The sequence below is a fragment of the Lepeophtheirus salmonis genome, chromosome 10 (assembly GCF_016086655.4).
Source record: "Lepeophtheirus salmonis chromosome 10, UVic_Lsal_1.4, whole genome shotgun sequence".
Lineage (NCBI taxonomy): Eukaryota > Metazoa > Arthropoda > Copepoda > Siphonostomatoida > Caligidae > Lepeophtheirus > Lepeophtheirus salmonis.
The window spans coordinates 7,788,441-7,808,641 of NC_052140.2; the positions used below are offsets into that span (position 1 = coordinate 7,788,441).

Sequence of the window (20,201 nt, forward strand, 5' to 3'; positions counted from 1 at the left end):
AACAGACAGCTGTGGATTTTAAAATTGTGTCCAAAAAGTTAAAAAGCTATGGATTTTCGAAGTTTTTGCCAAAAAAATTAAAATAATAAATGTAATTTTTTTGGATTTTTTTTCAAAAAAATTCCAAAAACCAAACAAAAAAAAAAAAAAAAAAAATACTCGGGAACAGTCCTTATTTGTTGTTTCTTGGAATTTTCCGTTACAAAAGTAAATGGTTTATTAAGGCAAGTAAGATATATGAGATATTTATTAAGATTGATGCAAATATACTGCAAAAAATATTCCTTTTTTCATTAACATATATTATAATACGGACATACTTTATTTTTCCTTCATACTTTTAAAAAAAAATATATTATATAATTTTTTTTTTTTCTTCAGGGGGTATCAACATTTTTTCTGTTAGGGAAATAACGACGGCAAGCTTATTTTTTTCCTTTCACATTTAGAAACTTCAGTAGTATACATTTAATCATGGAGTGATATACACATGATCAGCGAATGCAAATTATCCAAATTTATTATCATAACAACCGTTCAATTGCAAAATTGATTTTCATTGCAAGATCATCTTCAGTGACGAAGCTCATTTTTGACGCAATGGCTTTGTTAATAAGCAAAATATGCGTTATTGGTCAGGCAGCAATCACCGAGTGCTTCACGAGACATCATTGCATCCCAAAAAAAAATCTTTGTTTTTGACTTCATCCTGGGCGGATCATTGGGCCATATTTTTTCGTTGATGATAATAATCACCACGATATTGTAAATTTAAATTATTATTGCACCATGATAACTGATTTTTTTGGGCCCAAATTGCAAGGTATGGAAATGGCAAGCATGTGGTTTCAACAAAACGATGCACCTTGTCACACAACAACGTTACACTCGATTTATTGGAATTTGGTGAGTGCATTATTTCGAGCAATGGACCAGTTGATTGCCCGCAATTAAACGCCTTGATATTAGTTTCTACATCAATAAGCCAGTGACGTTAAAAGGGCTTAGAAAAAATATTGAACGCAAAATTACTGCAATATCAGTGAATTACTTGGAAAAAGTAGTGGAAAATTGGGCTGAGCAATTGGTTTTATCTAAACGTGCTCGTTGTGGTCACAATAGAGCAATCGATTTTTATACATTATTGTGTATGTTTATAATTTGTACTGGAAAAAAATTGATTTGGTAGAATCTGTAACTGTTTGTGATTTACTCATAAAAAAAGTTAAAGCGCTCTTAATGAATAATCCTTTATAACGGAATGATTTAAAAAGAAAAAACACCCTCAATGACATCCCAAGCGATCGAGTTTACCTTCTTTTAGGACCGAGGAGTGGGATTTGAATGGAGTGGAGGGGGCTTGATAAGGACTGAAACTACACCAGTTTGTACTCACACTAAATTGGCCTTCCCGTTTACCTAAAACGAATTTTTAGAAAATGGATGTAAGAGTTGAAAAATTGGACACGCCGAATGCTTTCATTTTATCTTCTCTAATAATAAAAATGTAATTCTCATCAAAATTCTAAGCCGTCTCAGATTTAGTAGATGTTCTTCATCGTGTGGAGGTACTACTTTTTGCATCTGAATAAAAGAAATTCAGATTCATTCTAACAACGTGGCTCTAATGTTAAAAACAAAATACAAACGGATATTTTAAAATAAATTTGCCTAGGTTCAACATTATACAGCTTGTTTCAACAGATGTACTTACATAGTTGTAAGCGTAAGTAAACACCATGCCTTCTGTTATCAAAGGTAAAAAAATTTAGACATATCAATATATATTAGACATATGTTTCTCATCTCTCATTTTTACCAGCTGTTTAAACAATTATTTAATGTATCAACACTGAAATCTTATTTTTATCTCAAATTATATTGATGAAAAAATGTACATCATTATGATTAAAATTGTTTATGTTCCTAACTAAAAACGTGTATAAAATATGACCATTGAGTATGGTAAAAAAAAAGAGAAACCAAAAATCAACATGATAATCCTGACAATTGAAAGATTTGTTTGGGGGTAAATAAAACTTTGGAATCTAATATTATTAAAGTTGAATAGTTTGTAATTGAAAAAGAGCGCAAGGAGAAGGCGAGAGCGAGACATATGGACCTATTAAATAATGAATAAAAAAGAAGAAAGAGCACATACACAATTGTTTTTGTTTTTCTAATTTTGAAAGGTAGTTTTTCGTTAGAAACTACTCAACTCAAAGTGTTATTGGAGCAAATGGGACCATGGATATCATGACGTTTTATTAGATTATCTGTAAACCGTTATGAAAGGAGGGAAATATACACAAATCCTACTCTGTATTTAGACAGGACATTCGTCTCATATGTCGATCCCCAATTCTATTTCGAGTTCTAGAAAGACTTAAAGTAATCACTCCGCAACCTATCCTCAGTGTTACTATCCATTTTCCATGAGATCACTCACTTTTACACTTAGATGTTTCCTTATAAAAAATTATAAAATAATTAGAACAGTTTTAGAAAATTTAAAATCCTGTTCTATTAACAAACTAGAATAAGCTGCTCCCACTTTTTGAGACATATTATACACATTTATGTAGAGAGGTTCATAAAACTGTGTGTGAGTGAGAGCATACTTGTTTATTGTTGTTTCAGTCGTGGTTTTGGTTGCCTAATGAAATTTGATAATTAAAAATAACGAGGATAAAATCGTCATTGAATGTTATTGCAAGTTTTGGGTCCCCACTCTGTATAATAACATTTCCTTTGCAATTTTTATGGACTATATTTGAGTTAATTATCAAATGAGTAATTGTTCCCTTATTATAGTGCTAATTCTAAATGTATTATTATACGTCGGCTTAAAGACAAGTCATCCTTTAATAATATACAGGGTCCACGAAAAGTCCTGTTAAATTAACTTTATATAAAATAATTATATGTAATGTTGGGAGATATTATATTTAAACTCTATTTGCGTCGAAACTAGATCTAAAAAAACAGTTTTAAATAAAATAACATTTTTAAACGAGAGAAGCAACAATCAAGGAGTACTTGAAGAGAAAAATCTCGACTAGCCATCTTGTTCTCAAAAAGAGAACCATTGAGAGGTACGAGGAGACTCAATCTATCAAGGATAGATCCACATCAGGCAGACCAAGGTAAAAAAGGACGCCCAGAGTCGTCAAGGCAAGGATTGCAAGAAATCTTAGGAAAAACTTCCCAAAGATGGCCAAAGATTTCAACATGGATGCAACAAAAATGAGAGACCTTATCCGATATGACCTTGGGATGTACCCTACAAATTGAAGAACACTACAGCAACTATCAAGCAAGGTCAAGGCTAAAAGACTTGAGAGTAACAATATCATTCTTCAGAAGATAGGGCAAGGCTTCCAAGATTGTGTTCAGTGATGAGACGATTTTCACGTTGGAACAGGTTTTTAACCCCCAAAATAATCAGATTCTGGACAAAAAGATGAGTTGGGTGACCACGGAGTGCAGAAGCCGCAGTCTGTGATGGTTTGGTCTGCCGTGACTGAGACAAGGAAATCCCCCTGGTGTTGTACCGGTTGGGATGAAGATCAACACCAAGGAGTACAGCAGCACTATCGTAGAGGAAGATCTTGTTCCCTGGGCCCAACAGTAATTTCAGAATGAGCCATAGACCTTCCCAACAGGATGGTGCCCCCTCCCACACAATCGAGGGGGAGACGTAGTGTTGGTGTGAGGCCAATTTGAGTGGCTTCTGGGACAAGATAGTCCGTCCCCCGCCAGTCCCGACTTAAACGTGGTCCATTCTTGAGAGCAGAGCCTGTGTTACCCCCAGTAAGAGTTTGGAAGACCTGAAGGCCAAACTGGTGGCTGCCTAGGACTCCATCCCGTGTGGGCATAGTGCGTGCAGCATGCAAGCTTTTTCTTGAAAGACTACGGGCTGTGGTCAAGGCTAAGGGTTACCATTTCGAATGTAAGTTATGTCACATGTTTTGGAACTTTTGTGGACCTATGTCTATTATTATATGCATATAATATAATTAGCTAATTAGTTTCCGTGGACCCTGTAGAAGATAAATCCCCAAGAAATCCTGAGGCTTACTCTTTGTTCTTCATGAGCACACTCACACAAAACTATTTAATACTTATATCAATTTATGTGTGTGTTCTCTCCTCAATAATAATGAAAGACAAATAGTAGGAGTTTGAGACAAAAAATTAATATAATGGGATGACTGTACAGTACTTTCTAACAAAAAAAAAAAATAAAAAATAAAAAAACAGGTACAAAACGTCTGCGAGAGTTAATTCATTTTTTATATACCAGCGTTTATCTTTCATTCAAATTTTAACATATAGAGCTGTAAATGTATATTATTTAAGATATGAGATGGGATTTGTGTAAGAATGTGAGGAGAAGGGGTGAGTCAGACATATAGTACTATTGAATTAAGACTCTTGTTAATATCAGCTGCTTCTTATATGGTTTTGAGTGGAGAAAATGAATTACTGCTCTACAGAAAAGAGAACCTTCAACATTTAATATAGAAATAAGGGAAATATCATAATTATATTTAAAAACAAATAAACTTGAATTTATACAATAACTGTTGTCTCTTTCTCCTCTGTTTTAATTAATTTTCCCAATTTTTTAAAGCAAATTTTAATATTAATTTATGTAAATCAAAGACATCCATTCAATGTATATTAATAGACAAAGTAATATTTATTTCTCTATGATATCATCTTAATAATAAATCTGCCCATAATAATAAACAGTTGGAAATAAAAAATACAGAGTCAAATTAGGACCACAGAGAAAAGGAGACTAATCTTCTAAGCCTTTTCACTCTGCTTAAAATTTAATCTCTATACTTCAACTCCACAACCGGTTTTTTCAAGCTCAAACATTTCCTTCTTGGATTAATTCAATTGAAAATCAAGTGGCAGTCGTGAGATTTGTTGACAAATATGAATATCTAATCCCCCATGGCTTTTTCCTCTTTCCTCACGTTTGCCGCCATCTTTGTATCAATCAAATCAAACTCAGCGATGGAAAAAGGAGGTATCTTCAGGTTAGACTTAATAAATTAATCTATTTATATGTAAATGGAACTTCAGTTTTTATTTTATCCGTCACGTGGGTTCATAGAGGACTTGAAACTGGTTGGGCTCACACCACATATTTCAAACTCATCCGTCTTAGACCCATTTTCAGGAATGATAACCCAGTTTAATTGTAAGTCAATAAGTCTTCATAAAAACTCTTTCCACAAAAAAAAATACATTTTTAAGTGGAACTCCTAGAATTTAGTGATGTATGGTGGGAAATTTCCAAAAAATGTATATGTAAGTCAAAATAAATAGTATCTTCGAGGGTTGCCATTTCTATTTTTGCCCTGATAGGCTTCGTCTGTTGTTCCAATTGAAAGCTTGATATTTGTAAACATAACTTTGATGAGAACGTTTTATATTTGGATGCATGCAATTTGTGTTATTTACCTTAACTTGAAATACTCGTCTCGGACAAAAACTTGCCTTGGAAGATCCATCCAGTCGATTGCAGTTTTTTGTTTTTTGGTTCATATGTATAAATCCATGTTTTGTCATCTAGCTGTGTGAATGATATACTTACAGAGTCTTTATGAACTTTGCACGACCCTAGCATTCAAAACGAATCTTTTGGAGTTACTTCAATCTGAGTGGAATATATGCATCGAAAAGTGGTTAAAACGTATGCAAAAGTGTACCGGGCCGTGCAGAATTATTTACCGATTTTTGTTCAGGACATATCGCGGACAATAATGACATTTCGAATGACTTGAGAAACAATTTATTCATACATTTTTAGAATAATAAAATAGTTTGTGATCAAATTTGATCAATGTAGCCACCATTTGACTCAATGACACTTGAAACAGTTTATCTCGACGTTCCCATCTTTCTGGCCATGTCAGCAATGGACCTATTGGGAGTCCTCTTGAACACTGCCTTTACTTGCCTTGTTGAGACAGTGGGCTTCCTGCCAGTCCCAGGGGAATGCTTGAGATCACCCCCAGCCTCCAAGCGCTTGGAAACGTTGTAAATTGTCTTCAACGAGGCCCCAACCTGTTCCTTAATGTTGTTATGAGGCACTCCCGATCGGAGGAGGGCTGCAATTTCGATCCTCTTTGTTTCCTGATTGGACATGGTCTCACGTGTGGGAGTTGTTACGCTCTCACAGGGAGGATTTTTGTTTATTTTAACAGTAAAAATACGAAACAATCACATTGGTTGCCACAAAACCTCTTAAAAAGTATATTTACATCATCGGTTAATAATTTTGCACGGCCCGGTATTTATATTGATGGATAATATTTTGGAAAAAAAATTAGCCAATTTCAATCATAACTATTTATTTTTCCTTAATAGGCTAGAAATATCAATAGTAATTCTCGTAAAACTCATTTTCTAATATAAAAAAAAAGCCATAGCTTGAATATGGGTGTCTTTTCAAATTATTTATCGAAGACAATTCTAATTAGTCACTCAGAGCAAAACTACAGGGAAACTTACGATTCTTGTTTATTCATTAAGGGCACCTTGGATCAAAACATTAAAAAAAAAAAAAAAAAAAAAAAAAAGGACCCCCACTTATAAATTTACCTGGGGCCTCGATAACCTTAAAACCAGTTTCATATTCAGTAACCTATAGAAAGAGCCGAATTGATCTTTTTTTCCTTGCCTGACCACTTAATACAGGTTTGATTGTAAATTTAGTGCTTTTTTAAATGTGGCATTCGCTTTATAGTGAGGTAACGCCGTCTTAAATAATGAGCAAAAAAGAAGTAGAGCAAAACCTTTTTCACTTTTCTAACTGCTAGACTTAGTCTTTTATTTACTCAAATCTCCTCTTTACCCAACATATAAGTCGCGCTCTCGCTTTTTTTTTTTTTTTTTTCATTCTACAAAAATCCCATCCCTACTTATAACCAAGTGCGCCTGTGGCCTTAGGCAAGTGCCCTTAAAGCCCCATCCATAAAACCAGTAAAATTACATAGATTCTTTGTTAAAACCTCCAAAAATATAACCACGTTTAATCAGAATTGATTAACTTCTCTACTTTTTATACCGGAAAAAAGTTTGTTAAAAAATGGTATCAAGTCCTGTAAAGCGTCTAGCTATAGCTTTGGAGTCCGTCCAAGTCCAATATGGAGTCTTTGATTTTGAGATCAAGTCAACTCTGTGTTGTATTTGATATGCATTTTCAGAATATGTTAAAAATTTGAATCAAATATAAACGCTAGTAAGTAAAAAATTGTTTGTGAGCGCTCTGGAGACTAAAGTACTCATCAGGTATTATAAATTCATGAAATGTCAGGGCATTTATGAATTAAGTCAATTCGGAGGATGTAAAAGGAGGAGAACTTTGTCCAAAAGAGAACGATTGGTCTCCCTAATTTAATATACAATAGGGATTTTCTGTAATAATAAAAAATTATAACATAAAAGTCAGTTAAAAAATAAAGGAAAATCAAAATATGGACACCCGTGCCATATAATTACTAATGTAAACCGTGTGAATCTTTTTGTTGGCCATTTTTTGGAATTGATAACATAAGATTGAATTTTTTTTTCGTTAGCAGTTGTCACTATTATTTAATTTCCGAGTAGATGATTCAATTATATTCCAAACCTGATTGCACGTTCGTGAGTGTTCATAAATACAGAAATGAACCTTGTGGATTTGTTACAGAGTTATAATTATAAGGTCTTATTGTACTCATAGTAGAATTGGGGATCGACATCGGCGTTATTCATGCCAATTTCTTTGCTAATTTCGTTCTCTCTTGTCACAACTGATTGTAGCTGATCTCCTACCAAACATTTTTCAAATTGTTATGGTTACCGTGTTGACATTCGTTTTTTTTTAACAAGATCAAAATACACACAATTATACACAAATTAATATGAACCAGGGGGGAAATGTGTCTTTCAGATTTTATTTCCTACATCAAGAAGCACACGAGTCTTCATGAGAGCCCCACGTTCAATCGCAATTTTCTTGATAACTTAAAAAAAGTTAAACAAATGACATTTCTAACCAGTCTTATTAAATTTTCAACGTCCCTGACATTATTTATATCCCACTCTGAACAACGCACCCGAACCCCTCAATTTACCATTAACCTAGTGTTTAGATTTCAGCTTTGTAGCCGGTACAAAATTTTAGTCTTTATTATTATTATTCTATGCTAATACAGTGTTTTTAACTTTATATGTCATTGTTTACCTAAAATATTTCTCGTAGATTTATCAATATCTAGTGTTAGTACCAGGACTAATTCCCTGGAATTATTAGACGTTGACGAACAGATAAATTTTTGGTTTTAAACCAATAAAGAAGATAACTACCCCGAGAAATCCTTCTTTTTCAGGTACAAACTCATTTTCAAAGTAACTCAATACTTAGATATTTTCTATCCTTAAGAATAAAAGGAATAAATGTAAATCCGGTGTGTTTTTTAGCTAGTCCATTAATTTTTAATTGGTAGTATAAAGAACGAATTTTATTTTCCTTAACAGTTGTCATTATTATTTAATTCCTGAGTAGTGAAGTTCCTTTCCTAGAACATCTTGTTATATCCAAAACTTGATTGAGCATTCGTGGGTGCTCATAAAAGACGGAGCGTAACCCTGAGGATTTGTCGCGGAGTTATAATTGTAAGTCCTTCTTGGACTTAGAGTAGAATTGGGGATCAACATCAGAGTAATTCTAGCAAATGTTCTATTTTATATTCTTTTCTCCTTCCTCTCTTATCACAGCTGATTGTAGCTGATGTAATGAAACGTCATGAGCATTATTCTTTCACTCCTCCAAAACATTCTTCAAAATGTCAGGGTTACGTGATGATCCAGGAAGAACTTTAGTTTCTAGAGCGCTACCTGCTACACACGCTCGTTGCTAAATATTAGGGGTGCACCGATGCATCCAAATCAAAAGAACCGGCATTTTTGAAGTCAATTTTGAAAATCTATATGAACATAAACTATTAAATTTGATAATTTATTAAAAACTTAATTTTCAACATACTTATTATTTTTTTTTTAATTTATAGGGACTTTTTAATGGTCGTTTTTTAAACTTTTATTTAGACAGCAAATGATTTATAAAAATTAGAATTATCTAAAATTCTCTGGTGAAGATGCATTTACACAAATATAATTAAGCCTTATAGTTTAAAATTTATTCAGCAGATTAAGACTTACAAATATAAAATAATCATTTATCTAATCTAATAACTTGAGCATCTAAAATCAATAAAATAAAAATACATAACATTAAAAGCAAGTTTGCTTTTTAAATAAACATTTGATTTTTTTTTTTTTTTGCTCTTTCTAAAAAGTTTTAGTATTTTCTGCAAAGACGGAAAAATATCTTGATGCGTTTGATGAATGATATCTAATAATATCCTAGGCCCAAACAATGGTCCTCGGCGTTATGGCCCCTAATGGAAAAAAATACCTCTGTTCTTTTTCAAGGCTGGACAGAAAATTGTCCAGGATGCCTACCAGGGGGTATGAAGGCATCCCAAAATTGAGCTATCACGCCTTCTGACCCCTCAAAAGTTGTGAATAGTAAATAAAAATCCGTTTTACTAAAAATAAATCCCAGAGAAAATTCCCCCGGATTTAGTGCGAAAATAGGCGAAAAAGATAAAAATTACTTATGATAAGGAGAAAATTCTCCAAATATCTTTTTTTTAATTCTATATAAGTTAGTATATAATAATGTGGATAATTATCCTTAATCTTTGCTGAATGCTATTTTTAAGCATATGTATTATATGTAAATATATCAAACTGGGTACTGAGACTTAGTTTTAAATTTCCTTACTTTATCGCTTGATTTTAAACTTGACAAAATGTATCCTTGTCTTTGGTTGTATCTGTAAGCCTTACAGGAAGCCTCTGAAACTAGTTTCACTGCCCTTTCTACAGATTGGGAATGGCATGGATATTTCTCTAATTTCGAAGGCTCATTCTTTGCTTTCATAGGTTCTTTATCTGACCAATATTGTAGGATTGGAGGAACTGAAATGACTATCTTAGACCAATCAATCAATCATATTCATGAAATTTTTCAAAAGTTCCTAGATTTGTATTGAACAAAGTCTTGAATGCAAAAATTTAATATGACCCCCATAAGCAATTCATAGCTCCTAATAAAATAAACTATGAATCAAATCATTTCATGAATATGTTTGATTGGTCTAAGATAGTAATTTCTCTTCTTCCAATCTTTCAATATTGGTCCGAATAAGTATTGAGTGAGTAGCTACGTGTGAGTGTGCTCATGAAAAATGGAGGGTAACACCAAGGACTTTGTTGGGGGTGTTATCTTAATATACTATTAAAGGAAAATGTGTATGTTCGTATGAGTCTTGGATTGCTTTGTTTGTTAAGGTAAACTCGGGAAGATAATTCTCCGTTGTTAAAGCAATATTTTATAATTGAATGTCGCACTGTCGCAGCTGTATGAATTGCCCGTTTTCAATATTATCCAATCAGTTGGATTCGTAAAATGTAGCCCCAACTTCTTGTTTAGTGCTATATTGAAATAGAGAGGATGGGACAGTAAACTCAGTTTTTTGATATCAGTATTGTTTTTTATGATGTCCTGACATAGTACAATACATTGTTTCAAATTTTCTCCATGTACATTATGGGCTAAAATAAACAGTAAATTCTACATTTTTGGGGGCTCCTTGTAGGGGAGGAGGTCTAACCTCACTTTTCTAACCGAATGATTTCTCAGTCTAGGTTTTTATGATGTACAGAAATAGTGCTTTACATTGCTCCAAGTTTTGCCAATATACCTTATAATTCAAATAAACAGTCCCGAGGCTATTTTCAGGGAGTCTGGAGGCCAGACCCAGCAGGGTGAGGGAGATCAGGCTAACAAAAAAAATCAAAATGTTCTAGGAAACATAAGTAAATAAAGGGGGGAAACCTTCTGTACCATATGGGATAAAATCTTCCGTGGCAGACTCCCAGACTATTTATGTTATATTGGGGATTGTTGAATATTATTTCAGCTTAAAATTATTTTTGTATTTTCTTCCCCTTTGTCAATTTTCCTGTTTTTCCCCCATTGCCCGTCTTTACTCTCCCTATTTTTTCGTAAAATCCTTCAATATACATAACTCACATTCATAAATATATACAGGTAATACATATATTATTTGTTTAACGCTTGATCTCTAAGATACAAAAATACTTGATGCATCGAAATGAAGATGTAATCCAACCTCCAACCCTATAAACCACCTACTGTATTTTTACTTTTACTATGAAAAAGAATAATAAAAATGAACTGTGTGGGCTTGATTCTATATATAAGTAAAATAAAACTACAGTTTAAAAAAATTGTACATTTGAATAAAAAAAATATGAAAAAACAAATTATTAGATAAATGTGGTAAATAGAGCGAATGACATTTATTCTAATTTCCCCCTCCAAACACCAACCAACAATAATAACAATGATGGTACAAAAATGAACTACATACTGGAATGATAATAATATTTTTTAAATTGTAAAACACAAAGTGATTGAATAGGCGCGGATTGACTTTAAGCCCGTAGCTGAGGTTGTGTACACCGTACCGGTTGTGACTATTAGACAGGGATGAAAATCCGTATTATCCTGGCCCGTTTTCTTTGGAAATGGTAGTATGAAGAATAAATTTTCTTTCCCTTAGCAGTTGTCATTATAATTTAATTCCTGAGTAGAGAACATCCTTTCCTAAATAGATTCAATTATATTCAAAACCTCATTGAAAATTCTAAAAAATAAAAGGTTATGCGTCAAATTTCAAACATTTAAACTTCAAATAAGATTTTTTAGAAAAAAAAAAAAAAAACCTTTCAAAATAGTCAGAAAGGCCAAACAAAAAAATCCTAGTAACGGCTCTGGTTGTGTATTTTCAAACACTACTTCGAACAAAAATTCGTTAAAAAAGAAAATAATTGTCAAAAAAAAAAAAAAAGAGTTATTTTTCTAATTTTTCTTTTCTAAAGTTTAATTTGTCAAATTTGACTTTCCTTCTAAAAAAACATACTGTCAAAATTACGTATTTTCAACCACCAGTTCCAACAAATATTTGTTCATTAAGAATTAAGTAGTTTAGTTTTTTTTACATTCTAAATGCCATATTATTTCTTATTAAAAACATTTGTCCCCATTGCAGGTCTTTAAAGTCTCACACACAGGCCTGGGACTAAAGTTTTGTGTATGAGGGAGGGCGATGCAGGTACCAAAGGCATCTGACTAACATCTTGTTGAATTTTTCGAAAGGAAAACGTGTTGTTTTTTTGTCAATTACTATTTTTTTTTGCAAGACAAATTGCAACCAAATAACAATATTGTGAGATTTTTCTTTTCTAAAAAAAAAACCAATTATGAAACATTTTATCAAAATTGTCAAAAAGCCCCAATCCTAGTAACTGTACTGCTCACATACTAAGCTATGGTCAAGTGAGTCCACTCTTTCTCACAAGGGAAATTGATTGTTGTTCACTTATATTAGTTTGTAAAGAAAGCGGTAGAGTGAAAATGAAAATATTATTTACTCACATAGAGGGCGTCGTGAATGTTTATATGATTGAAAATTAAGAAGGTATACCCTTTTTAATTTATTTATCTTTCGCGTCAGGCTACAAACTGTCATACAACCTATATTTTTTCTAGTTTGCCCTATTATACGCTACATATTGAATTGCACAACCATTTTCCCAAATATAGAAAAGGTAACATTGTATTTGATATGAGTATTTTTTTTAAACGAACATAAGGGTATAAGGGTAGGAGGTTCTGTCATTATTTCTGTGACAAGTTGTTATATAAATTGTGGGGATGGGATAGAAGGCTCTAATTAAAAACGTTACGTCACACTAAAAAAAAGGAATTATATAAAAGTTAATTAGATCATGAAACTCATGTTACATTGTGAGTTCAAATCTTGATGAGGAACTTTGTAAATATACCTTTAAATATCCATTAAATTTATGGAAATAAATTGTACTCGATAATAAGTATGTAGGGCAAAAAATAATTAAAGATGTCTTTTTGTCAAATTTTCTATTATTATGAAATAATATAAAAGGTTGGTGGTCGAGTAAAGATATTAAAGAAGATGGAGGCCTAAGAAAAACCAAGCAGCACCATCAAAAGTAAGTTGATTTTGTAAGTATTTTGCACATATAGAACGTCTTCACGGACATCATAATTGAAGGAGACGCCATTTTGGGGACTCAAGGTTGATATTTTTACAGGATAAAATTAACAAATTTCCAATAAATCTTTAAAAAACGTCATCAAGCAGCTTTGAGAATAAAAAAAGACTTGCCATTTGCATAGAATACTACTTTATACAAATCATAATGACTAATATTTTAATTAAATCAAAGTAATATCAACAAAAATCCCTAACAATGGCTAGATTTGTGTATATATTTTTTTAATGATCGATTAGGGACGATAAAATTTGCATAATTAAAGAAAAAATATCCTACTTTTCCCATTATAATAGGTAATTTTTATCTATAACACGGAAATAAGATTGTATAACGATCTAATAACACATATTTAATACATTTTAGGTTCATATATATAATAAAAAAAGGGCAATTGAGGGATAGAATTTAAATTGACAGTAAGGTTTAAGTCCTTTTATTTGTTGGTCCAATTTTGACTTAATATCGATAAAAATAGAGTTTTTATTGTTATAAAACTTGGTATTTTAGAGCCCCCATTTTGAATGGACGACATTACAACTGTGACGTCACGTGAAAACTATCATAATTATGAGGCCTTGCATGAATAACAACAGACAAACACTTTAAAAGTAAAATTATTATTTTTCATCTTAAAATATATGTATCATAAATTAAATTATTAAAAAGTCTTGAACAAGCATTGATCTCCATATATATGAAATAAAATACATATTACATTTTGTGAAATAAAGAGTAATAATAATTAATTGATAAAATAGGATTATTATGACCTGAATAATATATTAATAGAAAAATAAAAATTAAACTGAATAGAAATAGAAATTAAATAAAAATGCGGAGAATTTCATTTAGGCACACGGAAGTAGGTGGAGGTTATTTGCCGTAAATAATAAAACTTTTTTAAATGCGAAAAAAAAAGAAGAAGTAAATAATAAAAAAAACAATACCCTAACCAAAATTTGCAATTGGCAAGACTGAATTATAAAGAGCAGAGTGAGTTAGTTGATAAAGGGAATACTCTATGTATGGAACACTTATATTTTTATAACCCTCTTCTCCCCCATAGTTGGTCAAAATAAGGGCAATTTTTTAGAGTAGAATGGTTACGTAATAAAAAAGGGAATGGAATTAAAGGAATTGTGTAGTGAAATATTATTTTTGGTTGTTCTATTTACTTGAAGTCATCCGAATAACCATTATTAAAAAAATACTATAAGTTACTAAAGTCATTCAAAGTAAATACAATTCCCTTTTTCATTTAATAGCTATTCAATTAGTAATAGAAAAAAGGAAAACATTGCCCGTAGTTGGTCTAAATAGAGGAAGTACTAAAAAGATTGCATGATCCATATATAAAGAGTATTCCTAGAGTATGTAAGGACATAGATTAAGAATCCATATAATATATGGAGATATGACCTTACAAAATTAAGCATATAAACAGGTACTATTATAAGGAGGATATTGTTATTATGATTTGTGGTTTGTTTGTTTGTTTTTTTGCAAATTTTTGCCACTCAGCTGTATGTTAGTAGTATTCTGATGAGTATTAAAATTTATTGTTGATGAATAATCTTTTTGCTTCTCTTCTTAGTTTCCTTGGATGATGACTTGTTTCGTCCCTCTAAATGATACTGGTCAACAGCTTGTCCTACAAGTCTTAGCCGAGTCATTCTTCCAGGACTTGAAACAATATGATGATTTCCATGATGAATTATTTTATCTTTAATAGGATAAAAAGCAGGTCTTGCTCGAAGAACGCGTACTGTCTCAACTTTATTCACACTTCGACGACTTGTTATCAACTTATCCGGCAGTTTTTTGTAATTCTTTGACGAGTTGATGAGAGGAATAACAGTAGTAGAGTCTTTGGAAATGGACGTTCGAGTGCGTTTTGACGTTTTAGCACTTGATCGTTTAGAGGAAGGTGTTGTTAAGGGAGGCAAGGGCATTTTACTAAGGGATATTACATAGGGAGACATAGACTTGGATTTTACGGAATTGTTATTGGAACCTCCGGTGGTGCAGGGACAAGAAATTTCCGCAGAACGAAGGCTCTTGTTCCCGACCACCGCCTGAAGTCACCTTACTGCACTGCTAGCTTTTCGACTTCTGGTTCCTGCAGTTGCTGCAGTGGCAGAGCGAGTAACACGAGCATTAACAGATGATGAAGTAGATCGAGGCTCTTTTGCAGTTCTTAGTCGACTATTCTTGGATATAGCATTTTTCAAATTCTCAACCGGCACACTTGAGGAAGAATTTGTCTGCTTGTGAGCCTTTATCATGTTTAGTTTATCTCCTTGGGTTAGGATTTTACAAGGAGAGGAGGAAGTTGTATTACCATTCACGATATCCTCATTCAATTCTGACATTCCTTTCAATCTATTTTCTTCGTCCTCCATCACGTCTGTATTCCCGTTGTCATCCACAATTTTAATATTCTCGACTTTATTCACTATTTTTGAAAAATTATCCTTCTTGACACTCCTACTGTTTTTGTTACTTCGCTCCTTCATTAGAATCTTTTTCAGCTTGTTGGAATAAAGAGGATACTTTACCCTAGGTAGAAATTTAATGCCTCTACTTCTCCGATATTCATCTCCTTGTTCCCACATATCCTGCTGTTTTTCTTCTAGCCAACCTTGCTGATGCCCAATAATTGAGCCGGGTCGACAAATTCTCAACCATGCTATTGTTTCATTCGCTGACCACTTCCAATGCTTCATAATATAGCATCCAATTAAAGAGCCGGTTCGACCTAGACCAGCTTTACAATGAACAGCAATGCCCCCTGCAGCGTCTTCGCAGATCCGAATAAATTTATCTAGGATTTCGTCAGAAGGTGTAGAGCCATCAATGAAAAACAAATCCTCGTGCTGGAACCCTCCTTCGGCAAAACGCTTAGCATCATATATCTTCTTATTCAATCGAATGATGGTTGACACTTTATGCAAACGAAAATAATCGAAATAAAATTCCGGAGCATGAAGATGATAGCCTACTTCAATCTTGGAATGAGGATGAGGTCCACAGAATGCCAAGAATTTTTGAGGAACAAGCCAATTAAAGTCACCACACTGAACTTTTTCATAATGTTCGTATTCTTCATAGTCAAAGTCTGAAAAGTGTAAGAATCCCGCCTCTTTTGCCTTAGAGACAGCGTTAAGACAGTCCATGATACTGATTGTATACACTGGCGGCCCATAGGAAGCATCTCGAAAAGGCATATACTGGGGACTCAGGCCTCCAACTAGAGGGCGGTAGGCCTCTTGGGCCGTCTTATTCAAATAGATCACAGCATAGGAACCAATCAAATAAGCAGCATTGGCCCTTTTGGCCGCATCGCGAGTTGTGTAGTGAACTATTTTCTTGCCCACAAGAGAAGGACTCGTCAATTTGCGATTCAAAAGAGCAGAGTAGCGAAAGAGTTGACTCAAGTTCAAGGGTCCAAAATCGCAATAAAAATTCTCATAGATCAAATCCTTATCGATATTAAAATAATGAGTATTCACTGTGGATTTGGGGCGAAGATCCGTTTTCAGAGTCACAAAATAGAGTCGATCTTGAATGAACTCGGATGCACACACTAAAATATCCGAAAAGTCCCCTTCGTGAGAACTTTTTCGACTCATCATGACTCGCTCCAAATTCTCAACACATCTAAAGTGCAAAATAATTATGCATCATTAATTAATTATCCAAGAGAAATCAAATCATCTCCCACTCACCTTTAACCCACTCCAATGATTGCCCTAAGAGTCAAGAATCAGCCCAAAAGCGTCATACACGTCCGTTGAGGCCACCAACCCTATTACTGCTACTATAAGACATTTATATTTTGACGGTTATATTATGAGTGGAATGGAGTAGGCAGGAGTGGCAGAGCGGCAGGCTCCAAAATTCAGAAAGAGAGAAAGGATTTACTACAGGCAGCACGCCCAATCCCTACACTCAACCTCAAAATCCATCATTAAAAATCGTTAAAGAATATGCGTCGTTCCCTCTTTTGCTGCTTGCTGCTGCTACTTCCAAGGAAAGGAAAGGAAGAAAAATTATATATTTTTTTAATACACTATTTTATCAACTACACAGACACATAATATTTGATAATAGTCATAGAAAAACATATGATTATGTTAGTATAAATGTTCATGTAGGACTGTGTTACGTAGAACCTAACCTCCTCTGCTCCTTTGATAGTACGAGGAAATAAAATATTGACTATGTACCATATATACCGCTCCTTTGATTAAATATACCTAGTTATGAATAATAAAAAGTAAATGTTGGACGTTACTCAGGAGTGAGGCCTCCCTTGACAGAGTTAATTAAATGCATGATGTAGTACGTGCAAAATAAGATTATATCCAAGAAGGTCAAACATGAAAAAAGGAAGCGGGATATTCAAAAAAATAATTTGTATTTAAATTATATGCCATTTTAACAATATTTTTTCTTTAATTATCTTACTATGTATGTAGTAATCGTAACCAAGGATACTTGAGGGAGTCACTCCATTATTTGGCAAAGTAATTAGCCGACACTTGAAGCAAGAACATTTTGTAATTGTTTCATTCGACCATAGCATCCAAACTGTTAGTTTTTTGCTTGTTAATAGTTTTAAATAACTAATAAATTGTTTGAAATAAAAGAAAAAGTTCTGCCAGGTGTTTCGATTCATAGGAATGCCTCGACCTTAATATACATATATATATTTATTTAATGATTTGTATTACAATGCAGGAGGACTAAATAAATAGATACTACTAAAAACCTCCAAAAGAAGTCATGGGCAAGTTCTTATTTTTCTTTTTTTGCAATTCTTGATATTTCCCATAAGAAACCTGTCTGAAGAACAAACACTACACATACATAATCTTTAGTAATGATTTTGTATGTGTAGTGCTTGTAATGATTCATTATTAACTTCTGATTCTAAGGATCAAGTTATTCTACGATACTATATATGTAGTACATTCAAAGGGCGTATGAATGAGAGGGAAGGGAAATATACTAGGACCTCTTCACCTTAATGTTGGGCCCCCAGATTATTTTTTGGGGAGAGAGAGGATAAAATATTAAGGCAAATTATATACCTACCTTCAATATTGAGGAGGCCTGGATGGTGTCGGGTAAAAAAATTGTGCTAAAAAGATTGGGCACAAAATCTTTTTGGTAATATCGTGGAGTACATTTTGATAGTTTGACAAAATTGTTGTGGATCATATCATAATGAAGCAATTTCATTTTTAAGCAATATGATTGTGAGTGATTTCATTGTAAGAGAATATCATCGTTTGCAATTTCGTTGCAATTTATATCTATTATATTCTGATAATCAAAGTGTGAAATGATGAAAAAATACATCCGTAGCCGCTTCCATTAGCATCATTGACCCCTTCTAATATCCCAAAATACAACTTGTATAAAAAAAGGTTTTATAAAATATATCTTGGATCCCAGCGGCCCGGCTATATTTTGGGAAATTAGAAGGGGTTCTTGATGCTCAGAGAAGCGGCGACGGAAGAATTTAACTTGCCTTAGAGCACAGTAGTTCCCCTGCACTACTGTTGGGCTGAGCTGTATTTTGGGATGTTAGAAGGATTCCTTGATGTTCGGGGAGGCGGCGGCGAAAGAATTTAACCTGCCTTAGAGCACAGCAGTTTATCTAAAATTTTCTAAAGATAAATCCTAGTAACGGCCCTGCTTGAGTTCAAGTGCAGACTCGAGCTCTGATTCTAGTGACAATACATTTATATTCATTTTGATTTGATTTTTAAAGATTCCAAAGGGAGGGAAATCTTTAATTTAGCAGGTACGTTTGAAGTGGGAGTTTAGGGGGGACTTTTTCCCCTCCAATAATTCTGATTTTATAAAAAAGAAATTTTACACTCTCTTTTTCTTTTCAAAAAAGGAAAAATCTGTTGTGTGACTCCCGGAGGTATATTAAAATGTGTCCTTTAAAGCGGGAGCGGCTTTTTCTATTTTGCAATCTGAATAGGCAAAGCTACTTTCATAATTATTTTACTCTTGAGAGGAGAACATCTAAGTATAAAGTAATGACTAGTGCTTGTTCCCATGAAAGTAATAATGAGGGTTTGCTCTTCAGGAGTTTTAAGTGTAATACCTTATTGGAAACGGAGTAAAATTCAGTATCGAAATCAGATAAATACCAGACTATAAGTTCTTGCTATATAAGAAGTGAGATTTGTGTTTATTTCCATGATCCAATGGCTGCTCGCAGCCATTAAAATATAAAGTCATGACAACTTAGCTGCTCTCTTCTGGGGCATTCTTCACATTGTCAGGACTACTACGTTCATTTTTGACTTCTTGTATTTTTACATAATCCCGGCACATCATATTTTATTCAACTCTAGTATTAATAGGGTAAGTTCCTGTTAGACTCAGAGTAGAATTGAGGATGGAAAACAGACTAACTTCCTGTATATTTCCTTGCTTGATACAGAATGGGACTTGTGTTTATTTCCTGAATATCACAGCTCCTCACAACTAATCTTATGAAACATCATTACAGCATGACTGTTCTCCTCTCAAGAATTCTTTTTATTGTCAGGGTAATCCTGTGGTTATTTTATTTCTTTATATACCGAAAATGCTTACAATTTACAATCGTAGTTATTGTAAGGTCACGGCTTTAAAAGCAACAACTGCTATTTCTTTTAGTTTTTTCTACAATTTAAACTTGAAAACATGTCTGGGCACATGTTGTTGATGATTTAAAATTAAGTTGTACAATTAAAAGTTTTCGAGTAACTGAGGAAATAGTTTGATGGAAATCCGTTTAAAACGGAAGGGTGGATAGATTCCTCCTAATTCCTCCCTATTGTAATTTAAACGCTAGTCCATAACTTATTGTACCAGGTTTATGATAAAAGAATTAATTGAAATATATATATATATATTGTTGTTGTTTTTTT

General features: G+C 33.2%; 1 protein-coding gene across 4 annotated transcripts; it reads right to left on the bottom strand.

Annotated features, from left to right (window-relative positions):
• Positions 1–13,861: 13,861 nt before the first annotated feature.
• LOC121125058 (dual specificity protein phosphatase CDC14A) lies at positions 13,862–18,982 on the bottom strand. 4 transcript variants are annotated; one of them, XM_071891539.1, is made up of 3 exons: positions 18,800–18,982; positions 16,989–17,282; positions 13,862–16,920 (listed from the first exon to the last, which is right to left on the bottom strand). In XM_071891539.1, exon 3 carries the CDS (start codon positions 16,893–16,895, stop codon positions 15,342–15,344), a length of 1,554 nt encoding a protein of 517 aa, XP_071747640.1. In that variant the 5' UTR covers positions 16,896–16,920; positions 16,989–17,282; positions 18,800–18,982; the 3' UTR covers positions 13,862–15,341. The 4 variants fall into 4 exon arrangements, with proteins under 4 accessions (XP_071747640.1, XP_040576096.1, XP_071747641.1 ...); XM_040720162.2 differs by lacking the exon at positions 18,800–18,982 and adding an exon at positions 17,731–18,186; XM_071891540.1 differs by lacking the exon at positions 18,800–18,982 and adding an exon at positions 17,731–18,020 and having other exon boundaries at positions 16,989–17,279.
• Between the last annotated feature and the right edge of the window lie 1,219 nt (positions 18,983–20,201).